A 13,277-nucleotide genomic window follows, 5' to 3' on the forward strand; every position below is an offset into this window, starting at 1 on the left:
CGCTAGTATGCACCCCAAAAAATACATGCATTAAGTCCGAATATTTCACATATACACTTCTCTGCCACACACAGACACCCTGAGATGTGAACCCCCAACTGTGTGTTACAGGTAATTCTTTCAAAATGAATCACTGTATTTGAATTATATATGTGGTATGGAGCCAGCCTGTTAAAAAAAAAAAAAAAACTTGCATGCAAAACATGCTCTCCAGCATTGCTACACATACCAGGCCGACGACGCACACGCACGCGCACAGGCACGCGCAGACGTCCACACCCACACACTGAATCTAGTTGATGGAGCATATGTGCAAACCATCATGAATGTTTGTTCGTTTTTGACCGTGGTGTAGCCTATAGTCTATATGAAGCTGTAGGTCGGTGTGTCGGTGCTCCGCGGGGCTGCTGCTCCACTGATTGACCGCAGAGCGCCGTGTTGAGGTGCGCTGCGCCCTCCGCTGTGCTGCTGCTGCTGCAGGGAGAGCAGCCGTACACAGCCTGCAGTGCTGTGAGCTGCGGCGGCCGCCTCATTTGTCTCTTGGCCGCTCCATTTTCCCCACATCTATCCACATTTGCAAGACCACAGAGCAACAAATCCATCAAGACGGGGGACCTCCGTGCAGAAGGAGGAGGTGAAGCGGCCTAGACGGTGCGTTTTTTTAACTGAGGTGAGCTCCCCTTTCTTAAGATTTGACTTGGAATAATAGGCCTATTTATCTGTCTCCTGTCCGTTATTTGACGGGCTCTCTATTAGGCAAGACTCGATAACAAAAGACAGGCGTGAACCATTCCGGGGCCAGATCATTGTCGATAAAATGCCTGAAAGCAATAGAGCCCTTGTTTCTGGGGAGATATGACTCAACATCTAAGCAATGTGGGCTTTTTCGACAGACACCCCAAGCTTTGAGAGCATTTTTCTCCCACGCAATCTTACACACGACATAGGCCTGTCTGAGAGATCGTCGGCTATGATATATCTGCATCCATAGACAGCTGGTCGTGTTACCCTGGCCTTTCACGTTTATTTAAGAATGCAGGTCTGCAAGGAGGGGTTGTTGATGCTGAATACAATTGCGGAGATTTAATATTCAGACTATGAATGAGGCAGAACATCTGACGCTTTGGGAAGGAGCCACAGATCCGTCTGTGTCTGAAGCATGGCTCGTTTTTTGGTTAATTACAAACAGCAGCACAACTAATACATTTACATTCTGGTTGGCCTGTGAACTCATGACTTCAGATCATCTCTCACTTCTTATGTTATTGTAGCCACTGTCTGAGGATGGTTCCCCTTTCACACAGGGCTGCAGCACAGGCATACACCATAAGGAATGATGAAGATACTCCTTTAAGAGTTATTTCAAATTCCTACTATTCCTCATATTTGTTTTTTGTAATAGATTGTTTGCTTAGTTATGTTATCAACTTGCGATGAGCAGTAAATCAATTGTCAGATCTTGGAGCTATGATTTTTTTTATCTTTTCTTGCTACATTTCTTCGAAATTCAGCATGACAAGTATAAAAATAAATCCTAATCGACTAAATTAATCTTGGACATAGACGGAAGTGACAATTAGTCAACTAATACATAGGGGGCATGCCTAATCTGAAATGTATAAGTCTGAATAGGAAAGGTTGTGATGTGAAACTATTGTCTGTGACTGGATAAACCTTTCAGTTATAAGCACTTTTTAAGACCTCATTCATTTTTAAGACCTAATTCATTGTGTTCTCAAACATGGTCAGTATTTTGGAGAGAAATCATGTCTTATTTTATCTTATTCTCAAACATTGTCAGTATTTTGGAGATAAATCATCTTATTTTATCTTATTGTGACAGAACCACAGGCCCTGTGTTGCTAATGTCAGCACAGAGTCTACACCTCTGAAGGGAGTGACACAAGTGTGTTTGTATAAATGATATATAGTGTACATCACTAACAGGCTTTAAAAGGAGCACTTTGAGAAACCATTTCCTTCCATGATCCCATCCTATTGATTATTTTTTTCTATCTTCCTGCAATTTAGCTAAATTGGTCACCCCCCCCTCCCAACCCCCCAAACCCTGCTGAATTCCCCCTGGGGGCAGTAACTTACGAATGCAGCTGATGAATCACCATATGGACACTCAACTGTGTTTTTATGTAATGATGCAATTGCTTTGTGCAGTTATATGTATTCTTATTTGGGAGCCAGTCTGCCACATTATTTGTTTTTACCCTATATTTTTTAATTCATTCATTTCTTTTGTCTCCAGATGGGGAAAGTGCTACACGGTTTCTGGAGATGCAGGTGCCTACAAAGGATGCCCCTTCACTGAGTGGATAGAGGCTGTTTGGGTAATCTTTCTTACTTATTAATCACAAGTGCAGGGATGGATAGGATGAGAAGAGATTTTAATTCCACAAACCATATACACCATAGATCACATTTTTAACACCTATTTTAGGACTTCTTGTGACAAACAGCAATTCCATATAGACAGGACAGATCAAAAGAGAAAAAGAGAAAGCATAATGCTGAATCCTTCTAACTTGCCATTGTCATTATGTTTATGCGAGAGAAAAATGATCAGGACTATCTATTAATAGGTCATTATAAAGATGTCCCTTTCATGTATCCCTTTAACATCCTTTTTTAACTGGCAAAGCAATGATTTTTATTTTTTTTTACAAAATTTAATTTGGTGGCCGTATGGTTTGGCTGAAATCTTTGAATCCTCTTGACTCACTGAACTAAAAAAGAATAAAGTCTGTGGATTGTGGATTAAGTTAAAATTACAGGCAAAAAAATATGATGGTGTTTGAGCAATTGAAAAAAAAAACATATCGTCAGGTATTTGGTGTTTGGTCAATCTAGATAATCATAATGTAGCTTTAGCAAGACAGGCAGCTGGTTTCCGACTGCTAACCCACCCCCACCACACACAGACACACACAGACACACACACACACACACACACACACACAGTAGTGTAACAGTAATAAACATTCAGGGCGGAAATGGAATTTTTGTTCACCACAGCTGAAAAGTGGGAGTACAAGAGGTCATTGTGTAAATGGTAAATATCTGAAAAGTTACAAATTCAGTGTCTGTGTAGAAGACACAAAGAGAAGAGAGCATGGTGTAAAATGGTAACTCTATTTTTACAAATACTCAGCTGGTCTGAGAATTCATTCTACTACCTCAGTGGACATGTGTTTTATTTTCCCTGGCGGTACCAATGTTACATGTTTGATAAGATGAGTGCAGTTAAACTATAGAAGGCTTAGAAGCCGTACTACTGATTGTTTGTTGTTATCATTCTCAAACAGCTTCATGGCACCACACAGGGCAACATAGATATGCAGATACCATCTAGAATACAGTTTTTGATTTAATTATGTTTCTACATCCTTTTCATTTACAGTAGTTACTGTTTCCTCCAATAATGTAACCACATGGCTTCTGAAGAATGCCCCGGAGATCTGGAGCCAGAGCTGATTTCTATGAGTCTGTCTTGCTATTCATAATAATGATGGGGGGAACAAAAGAGACAGTCTTTCCCCTTTCTGATTCCTCAGACAGACAACGTTTATGCTTTTTACTGAGTCGCAGCAGAGGGATAGTAACGCAGAAAACAATAATAAAAATAGGAAGAAGAAGAAGAAGAAGAAGAAGAAGAAGAAGAAGAAGAAACCTTATTTGTATAGCAACTTTTCAACAAACAATGCATCACATTGTGCAGACATAAAATCAACATAAAATGTGTTTTTATCTGTCGCCTCACAGCGAGAGGATCCCGGGTTCGATTCCCGGGTTCGATTCCCGGGTTCGATTCCCGGGTTCGATTCCCGGGTTCGATTCCCGGGCTCCTTCTGTGTGGAGTTTGCATGTTCTCCCAGTGTAAGTGTTGGTTCTTTCCGGGTTCTCCGGCTTCCTCCCACAGTCCAAAGACATGAAGGATGGGGATAGGTTCATTGGTGACTCTAAATTGCCCGTAGGTGTGAATGTGAGCGTGAATGGTTGTTTGTCTCTACATGTTGGCCCTGTGATAGACTGGCGTCCTGTCCAGGTGAACCCTGCCTTCGCCCAATGATAGCTGGGGTCAGCTCCAGCCCCGCCGCGACCCTGAATACAGGATAAGCGGTAGACAATGGATGGATGTGTTTTTATTAATTTCAATTTAAAAGTAATTTGAGACTTAATAAACGTTAAATTGATCGATAGCAAACTGAGACCTAAACCTCAGGAGGATTAATCCCCCTATGATAGTCTTCTAACATACGTATTTCTGCGTCAGGTTAAGGATGCGCTCCCTGAGGAAGACACTGTTGCTCGCCATCCTGGTGTCTGTGGTGCTGGTGCTGGCCCTCCTCCATTCATGGCCCACTCGGGCTTACACCACAGTGGATGTATGGCAGAGACAGGGGCCGGCTGTAGAGAGGCATCTGGAGGAGAGGCTCCCAGCGACAGACCACCAATTAAGCAACATCCCCTTTCATGTGAGGGACAACGTGGCAAGGTAATTCATTGTTTATCCTGTTTATTTGTTCCATCTTTACACACTCCAAACACAACGGACTTCCGCTAAAGCCTGATTTCTCCACATGAATGTGTCTCTGCTGACCTGTCCAGCTCGTTGGCACGTAACGGATGCGTATGTGAGGGCGATAGTGGAGGAGTAAACCTGCCCTTCGCTCAACTCCTGTTTCCGCGGGTGTCAGCTCACTCACTGCACACCGCCTTTGAGGCCTCTGAGCTGGAGGAAATGAAGAGGAGACGTGCCAAAGAGTACAAGAGTTTCCAGGAGAGGTAAGCAGCTCCATTAAACAGAGATGTCCTATATTGTTGCCAGAAGAGCAGCATAATGATGTAACATCATCTTTTGATCTTTTTGCTGAAATAATTAATGCAGCACAAGCTGTATTTCAGGCAGGGAAACAATAAGCACCTACTGTGACAATTTGAATGTGGCTTTATTTATTTTTCTTGTAATTAACTTTTTGTTTTATTTTCAAACGAGGCAAAATTACACAAAACAAAGAAAGCATGAATAGAAAAGAAACCAATAACAACGTATATGTATCACTCTGATAGTAACAGGGCAAATATTATTGTGCATTCACAGTAGCAGCTACTCAGATATCACATCACATTACATTCAATCGTTTAACCATATTTACATGTTACATACGTTTATTTTTAATTGTATAGCTGCTTTTGAATCCTCTCTGCTGTTTGTTTGCTGTGTTTTTAAAGAACAAACATAATCACTGGATTTTAAGTGTGATTGTTTCCTTATTCTATTCCCATCTATGCTTGTGAATGTGTGTTGTGTGTAGGCTGCGTCTTCCTGATGTGAGTTTTCCCCCCTTCAGGTCACAGTCACTTGCAGATCTTCTCATCATTGCAGAGGCTAACAATCCGTTACAGTATCCAACACAGGGGGTGGAGGTACGGCCCCTGAGAACAATCATCATCCCGGGTAAGACTTCAGCTAGAGTAACACACTCATTAGTTAAATTAGACTGCTGTCAAAACTGGATGGTGTGGGAGCAAAGAGTTGCTGTGTTAGATTATATTATTTCATTGAGACATACAGCTAATAAATCATCAAGCTACTTATTGAACCAACCCAGAGCGAGCTCATACGTGACCTCTGCCGTACCAGTCTGGTGAACAAAGAGAACGCTAGATTTCACTTATCTGCACCACAGAAGGAGTACCATTAAACCATTAAACAGAAATCATATACAAAATTTCAGTTAGAGTCACTAAAAGTGGGTAATGTAAAAATAGACATGTATATGTCTGCTGACAGGAAGTGGATTAAGTGGAACCATCCCAATGGCAGTCTGTCAATTGTTATCATATGCTTTCAGGTTTGGCCTTACACGACCTTCCCAGAGACCGCTACTCAGTAAGTCTTTCACCATGCCTGTCTATATTTTGACATATTTTAGATATCTGCAGTGCATTTTTATTTTTAATTTTTCTAAGCTCACTTACGTTTCTTTTCACTCGTTGCAGATTAACCTCACTGCCACGCTGGGAACACTAAACGTGGCAGCAGAGGTGGACGGGGTCAATATCAAAGGTGACGGCGAGATGCACATGACTCTGTCAAGCAGCCTCCTGCCCAACCTGAACCGACAGCTGCAGTTTGTCACCTACACAAACACGCTGTTTCACCCCAGCACAGCAGACACAGGTGAGGCAAACTACGGCCCCCTTCTCTCTGGACATTTTCATTCTCACTATTTAAAAGGTTACGGTTAAGGGATGACACTGGAGAAAAGACATTTCGTAACCAACCCATTTTCAGTGCATCTCATGTATTGAATCAATGCTGTTGAACTGCAATGAGTGATTTGATTTAAATCAGTAGTTTGACATTTTAGAACAGGTTTACCACTTTAAAGCGACAGCTAGCAGCTGGTTAGCTTAGCTTAGCTTACCTTAGCTTAGCTTAAAGATAGGCCAAAGGTAACAAAATCCTTCAACCAGCACACACCTAAACTTAAAAAAACTACCACATTTTATCTTGTTTGCATCATTCTTACAAAAAAATACCAGAAAGCAAAGTGTAAAAAGATAAATGTATGGTTTTATGGGAAGTTATGTGTCAACCAGTGGAGAGTCTTCATGCAAAGCTAAGCTAACCGGCTGCTGGTTATAGCTTCATTTACAGTTTTTTTCAATCGCTAACAAGCGCTTACCCATACTTCAGATACTTTTTCTAAACTCTTAACACAGACTCACACCTACAAAACACAATTGGCCAAATAGATAATTTTCTTCTCAAAAACACTTTTGTTAAATGTATACTAACTCTTCATTTCAAAATAGAACACATCTTTCTCTGCACACACTAACTTTACCAAAACACTGGAAATCTGACTCAAAATTAAATGATTCTGTCAAAGAATAACACTTGTTTTCACTTCACAAGGTACATGCAGTCAATCAAAGTATACCAGGTTTCAAAATACTGGCTATTGTTGACATTGCAAAAACTGCATAGACTTTTATGTTTCAGTTTTACAGGTATTTGCATGCAAAACATGCAATCCACCGTTTTTTCACTACATTTCTTGGTTGGGAACTGTATGTCTACATGTAATGTTCATGTAGTGGCTAAAGTTCCCTTAATGTGTTCGGTAAGTATTTCTTAAACATTTAACCACTCGAAATACACTACGCGTGTTTGTATTTGAACGACGGTACAAAACAGTGTGTTCGCTCCGTCTTTTACTGAATGTTCACCAAAAAGGTACAATACACACAGTTTTCCCTCTCTCTGGCTGCGCGAGCTCCTACGTCACAGCTCTGTATGCGCTCCATTATAAATCAAAACAATATTAGCACATCAAACATATGCACAACTAAAATGCAAAACTATAAAATACACTAAGTAATTATTAAAGGGAAATTACTAAATATAAATCTAAATAATATAATATCCAGATCTTGTACCAAATTACAGGAGGTAAAAATACTGTTTACAGTATGATAGAACAGAAAAAGTTTTACAGTATTGCTTACAACAAAATATCCATGGAACTCACAAGAGCATTCTGAATAAAACAGCAAAAAGCCCAGATAAAAAGTTTGTCTTCTTCTGTTTCTGTTTCCAAAAACATCACTCCTCAAAGCCCTCCTTTTACTGTATAAGTGTCAATGTAATGAAAAAAATAACTCCTGCCACTGAGTCTAAGCCACACTGGAATCAGCTGTGGTTGGCCCAATTTAACCAACATAAATCAGCTGTGTGTCAATTATTCAATTGTTTGTTTATAATCAGCTGAGAAATATTGTTTTTGGACTGATATCATTGCAGAAGCAGAGGTTTTTATACCTTATCTAAGGTTTGGAATATTGTTTTTGCTATTATGGGATGTTGTGTGTTAACATATGTAAATACAGTTTTTTTCAGTCGCTAACAAGCGTTTGTCCAACCAGTTGTCACATTTTCAAAACTCTAAACACAATAAGCACAGCATCGGTCTTCTGTGGCCATACCATTCACACATTTCATGTCGTTTTCATAATGGAGCGCATACAGAGCTGTGATGTAGGAGCTCGCGCAGCCAGAGAGACTATGTGTATTGTACCTTTTTGGTGAACATTCAGTAAAAGACGGAGCGAACACACTGTTTTGTACCGTCGTTCAAATACAAACATGCGTAGTGTATTTCGAGTGGTTAAATGTTTAAGAAATACTTACCGAACACATTAAGGGAACTTTAGCCACTACATGAACATTACATGTAGACATACAGTTCCCAACCAAGAAATGTAGTGTAAAAACGGTGGATCGCATGTTTTGCATGCAAATACCTGTAAAACCGAAACATAAAAGTCTATGCAGTTTTTGCAATGTCAACAATAGCCAGTATTTTGAAACCTGGTATACTTTGATTGACTGCATGTACCTTGTGAAGTGAAAACAAGTGTTATTCTTTGACAGAATCATTTCATTTTGAGTCAGATTTCCAGTGTTTTGGTAAAGTTAGTGTGTGCAGAGAAAGATGTGTTCTATTTTGAAATGAAGAGTTAGTATATATTTAACAAAATGTGTTTTTGAGAAGAAAATGATCTATTTGGCAAATTGTGTTTTTTAGGTGTGAGTCTGAGAGTTTAGAAAAAGTATCTGAAGTATGGGTAGGCGCTTGTTAGCGATTGAAAAAAACTGTAATACAAAAACAATCCATAATTTTGTCGGGAGGTATAGCTTGTCTGTTAAGAAAATGTAAGCATTGTAGAAATGTGTTCACTGACTGCATATTGTGTGAAAACGACATGAAATGTGTGAATGGTATGGCCACAGAAGACCGATGTGCTTATTGTGTTTAGAGTTTTGAAAATGTGACAACTGGTTGGACAAACGCTTGTTAGCGACTGAAAAAAACTGTAATCTTTACAGACATGAGAGTGGTAGCGAACACATTCCTCAAACACTGTTGTTTCCTCTGCCTGTCCACCAGAAGCTCTCTGTGAAGCCATCCACCACAGTTTGCTCCTATTACACTAATCAAAATGAGTAAAAGTTGTTGTTGTTGTGTCTTTTAGTGCAGTTTGAGGTAGAGGGGCATCAAGCCAGCTTCAGTGTCAAGATCCGTCACGGTGTAACACCCAAACTGTACAACACGGGATCCAAAGGAGGTAAAACACAACACTATTACTCATAAGTCATAACCACTGAACGATAAGCCTCACATTTTTGAAATTTGCTAAATAGAACATAAGCAAACTTTCCACTAATGGTCGCTTTATCTCACCTCTCTGCAGAGTACAACGTCAGTGCCCTTGTTACCATAGCGACAAAGACTTTCTTGCGTTATGACAAGCTTCAAGATCTTATCGACAGTGTGAGAAGATACTATCCTACCGTCACCATAGTAATTGCTGACGACAGCGAGAACCCCAAAACCATTTCTGGACCTTACATCGAGCATTACATCATGCCTTTTGGAAAGGTAGGGGAAGTGCCAGACACACATACTGAAGTCTTTTTATTTCACATTGATGCTTTTTTGGTTTTGAGGGTCTGCGCTGTGTGTCGTAGGGTTGGTTTGCTGGGCGAAACCTGGCAGTCTCTCAGGTGACCACAAAATACCTGCTGTGGGTAGATGACGACTTCGTCTTCACAGCCAACACCAAACTGGAAAAAATGGTGGACATTTTAGAGAGAACCACACTGGATCTGGTGAGGGCTCGGCAGGATGTTTAACTGACTGTGACAGTCTGGTGTTTCAGTGACGTCACAGTGTGTATGTGTGTGTGTCCAGGTGGGTGGTGCCGTGCGGGAGGCCACAGGTTACACTGCCACCTACAGACAGACCATCTCCATTGAGTCGGGGGAAGAGGAGGGTGACTGTTTACACTTGAGGAGAGGATTTCATCACGTCATCCAAGGCTTCCCCAACTGTGTTGTGACTGACGGGGTCATTAACTTCTTCCTGGCTCGCACTGACAAAGTCCAGCAGGTCGGCTTTGATCCGCGGCTCGCCAGGGTAGCTCACCTGGGTGAGTGCAATCAGTTACTTTCACATCAAACGCTAATATAGGACTCTCATATGACTATAAACAATGCAATTTACAAATGTTTATCGGATGTTATAATTTTATTAACATTCGTATGACAAGCTGTGTCCCAATTCCACACTACACATACTATCCTATTCAGCAAACATTTTGTTTCATACTGGTACTTTGCTTTAAGAGGAAAGAGGAAGTTTGGAACGCCACTGCAGATTACATTTTACAATAACAAGGAGATCGTACAACACATTTTTGTTTTGTTGTTTGAATATTTCCAGTTTGTTTGCAGCTCCCCAAATTATTTTGTGAATTTATCTTAAATTCACAAAATAATCCTCGTCATAGTTTCCATTGAAAAACAGTCACAAACATTGAACAAATGTATTTTTAGTCATGATGTTTAATATTTCCTTCACAGACAAAAAAAAAGTCAGCCCAATGTGTTTTACAGATTACTGTTAATTTATTTATTTATGAATTAATCAGATTTTTTTTTTAAAACAGCAGTTATTTAACAGCAGGGACACATTAAATACAAATTATTGTAAAATCTACATTCATGTTAAAATGTTTGTTGGTTATTCATTGTGTACCTACTGCAAAACCTAGTTATAATTAGTTATGTTACTTATGGCACATACAAGAGTTACAGACAAATAACTTTTTCCATCAAACGGACGGTCTGCAGAACAAAGAGGTATGTGGAAACCCATTAGAATAAGCTGCATAATTATCAACCCATGCTTTGCATGAAATGTTATCGTAATTTGTTTTAAAGATTCATATCTGATTTTAAGTTATTGAGATAGTATCATGCATTAAATATAAAGTAATTCAATTGAAATGTGTCCCTTGATATGTTTCCCACTTCTCCCAATGGGCTTTAAGGTTGTTTATTTCACCCTGTCTTCATGTGTTCATGGCTGCTGTTTCCAGCAAATAAATAATAATAAATATTTATATTCATTAATAATAATAAAAAAACATTTATCCTATAAATGACATACGTGGGTTTTTTGCAAACTTTCCATGTGGAACCTTTGATGACTGGGCCAGTGAGAGATGTTTAAGAAGATCACCAAACTAGACGATAAATATGAAATTTGGCTGAATCAGTTGGTTTGTGTTTATTTTGCAGAGTTTTTCATCGATGGCCTGGGATCTCTCCATGTGGGCTCTTGCGATGATGTCATTGTCAACCATGCCACCAAAATCAAGCTTCCTTGGGTCAGCCAATCAGAGAGCGACAAGACTTATGCCAAGTTTCGCTACCCGCCGGCCTCCTCTGATGCCACGCACACGAAAAATGGCCTCCTGTTCTTCAAGAACCGATTTCAGTGTTTGACTCATAATTAGTTCTGCTCCTCTTTGTCCCAAGGGTTCCTCTGCTCTTCCTGAGTCACCAAAGAAGTTCTCCCCGCCACATCCCGCCCCATGACACACACACACACACACACACACACACACACACACACACACACACACTTTGGTTCGCCTTTTCTTGAAGGGAGGTTTCAGGCTTCAATGTTGACAAAATGTGCCGTTAAAGCTTTTTTAGTATGATTATTCAGTCAGTGCTAAAAACAAAAAAGTCATTATACACATTAATATATCAAGAAATTACATGTGAAAGTCCAGGCTCTCTAGAGACGAGAGAACCAGCTGTCGTCACAAACATATCACCTTGTTTACACACACCCAATTAAATCACAGTATTGTGTCGATTAATTGAAGGCTTTTGTTGGTCAAATCATTTTTTTGCTGTACATCATGGAGTTGTTGCTCATACCGAGCTTTGGGAAAACCCAACAGGTAGCATATTCCCAGTCTGAGTCACTTCATTGTCATTCTAGGCCAATATGAACGGAGATACATGTTCTCCTTCAATTTGCTCTATCCCCCAAAAAGACTGAGCTTGGAGAAGCTGAAGGCTTGGGAACAAGAACGAGGGGACACTCTCCAGAAAGTGACACTCCTGTAGACTCGGAGCGTTGGTATCCGTAACACACAGGCAACATGAAGAAGGCACTACATTTCCACCTTCCATACCCACCCACAATGACTGCTTGTGCCAAAGGTTTGACTGCTGGCATTTTGGGGTGTGTTTGTTTTATTTTTATCTCTTTGTGTTTTTGCCATGCCCTTTACCCAGAACCTCATGTCACCTGTGAGCGATTAATCATGTCCGAGGAGGAGAAACCTTCGGTCCCATCACATCTGGTGTCGCCTGATCTGGGAGCAACCTTGTTTTTTGGTCTTCTGCTGTCTGTCAGTCTCAACAAGCAACGGATGAGGAATCAGAGAGCTTCGTGTCCGGTGCACACTGCTGAGTCAACCAAAGTGCATGTTTATTTTTCCTCACTAAGAGAAGAAGGGAGAAACAAACTAGCATACTGAGACATAATTAATGAGTTTGATGATGAAATAACATCTTGAAACACAGAATGAGTAGACAGACCATGGGAGGAAAACTGAGTGAGACAGATGGAGATGCACCGAGGCTTGAAAATACTTTTTTTTAATACCAACTCTTTGGAGAGTTACTATCTGACACTCATGCCTGAAGTGACGATGGTGTTGTTTCATACCATGGACTTTAGATGGTGCCCTTGTATCACTCATTGTTTCCTAATAAGTCACATTTGTTTTTTATCTGCAAAGAGGTGCCAGAGATTTATCAGCTGATTTTGTTTTTAAATCTGAAGAATATTTTAAAATATTGTGTGAAGTTTCTATCCGTTACTGATTTTTTTTTTTTTTTTTTTTCATCGAAATGCGTCATCAGCTCTGTGAAAGGGTCGGATTGAAGCTTCATCAGTGTCAGTATTATAAAAGGCTTTTGTGTGGTTTTGTGGTCAAAAAGCTGTCTCATGTTAGGATTCGAAACTGTTGACCTATTTATAGCTGGAGCTTCAAAACATGTTTCATAGACAGTGATCTTTATTGTGTGAAAACAGACATGAACTTCCCTGCTTCACACGGCATTCTGAGCATTTTTTTTTAAATTTCGGTTCAAATGTTGACATATTAAAATGTCTGTGGAAAACCCTTCTCTTTCATTGTCCAACAATGTGTTGGGCTGTCTAGCTCCCAAAGTCTGAGAAACATATCAAACAAAAATGTATTAATTCCCATTTTAATTCCCAGTTTTTATCTCCTCTTAATGTTGGACTGTGAAAGCAGGACTCAATTTTTCTGCTGTGAGATACGAGTAGAATTTAGTAATTTTGTCTGTTTTTTATTGTTTT

The 13,277-nt window shown here is 40.0% G+C and overlaps 1 protein-coding gene across 1 annotated transcript; it reads left to right on the forward strand.

Annotated features, from left to right (window-relative positions):
- The first annotated feature begins 317 nt into the window (after positions 1 to 317).
- Positions 318 to 12,553, forward strand: b4galnt1b (beta-1,4-N-acetyl-galactosaminyl transferase 1b). The gene is made up of 12 exons (XM_084030792.1): positions 318 to 634; positions 2,261 to 2,342; positions 4,286 to 4,507; positions 4,621 to 4,797; positions 5,364 to 5,470; positions 5,868 to 5,905; positions 6,016 to 6,196; positions 9,058 to 9,150; positions 9,277 to 9,464; positions 9,554 to 9,694; positions 9,777 to 10,014; positions 11,168 to 12,553. The coding sequence occupies exons 3-12, from the start codon at positions 4,293 to 4,295 to the stop codon at positions 11,383 to 11,385; spliced, it is 1,596 nt and encodes a 531-aa protein (XP_083886918.1). The 5' UTR covers positions 318 to 634; positions 2,261 to 2,342; positions 4,286 to 4,292; the 3' UTR covers positions 11,386 to 12,553.
- Positions 12,554 to 13,277: the final 724 nt, after the last annotated feature.

The sequence above is a fragment of the Eutrigla gurnardus genome, assembly GCF_963514095.1.
Source record: "Eutrigla gurnardus genome assembly, chromosome: 2".
In the NCBI taxonomy this organism is placed as follows: Eukaryota; Metazoa; Chordata; class Actinopteri; order Perciformes; family Triglidae; genus Eutrigla; species Eutrigla gurnardus.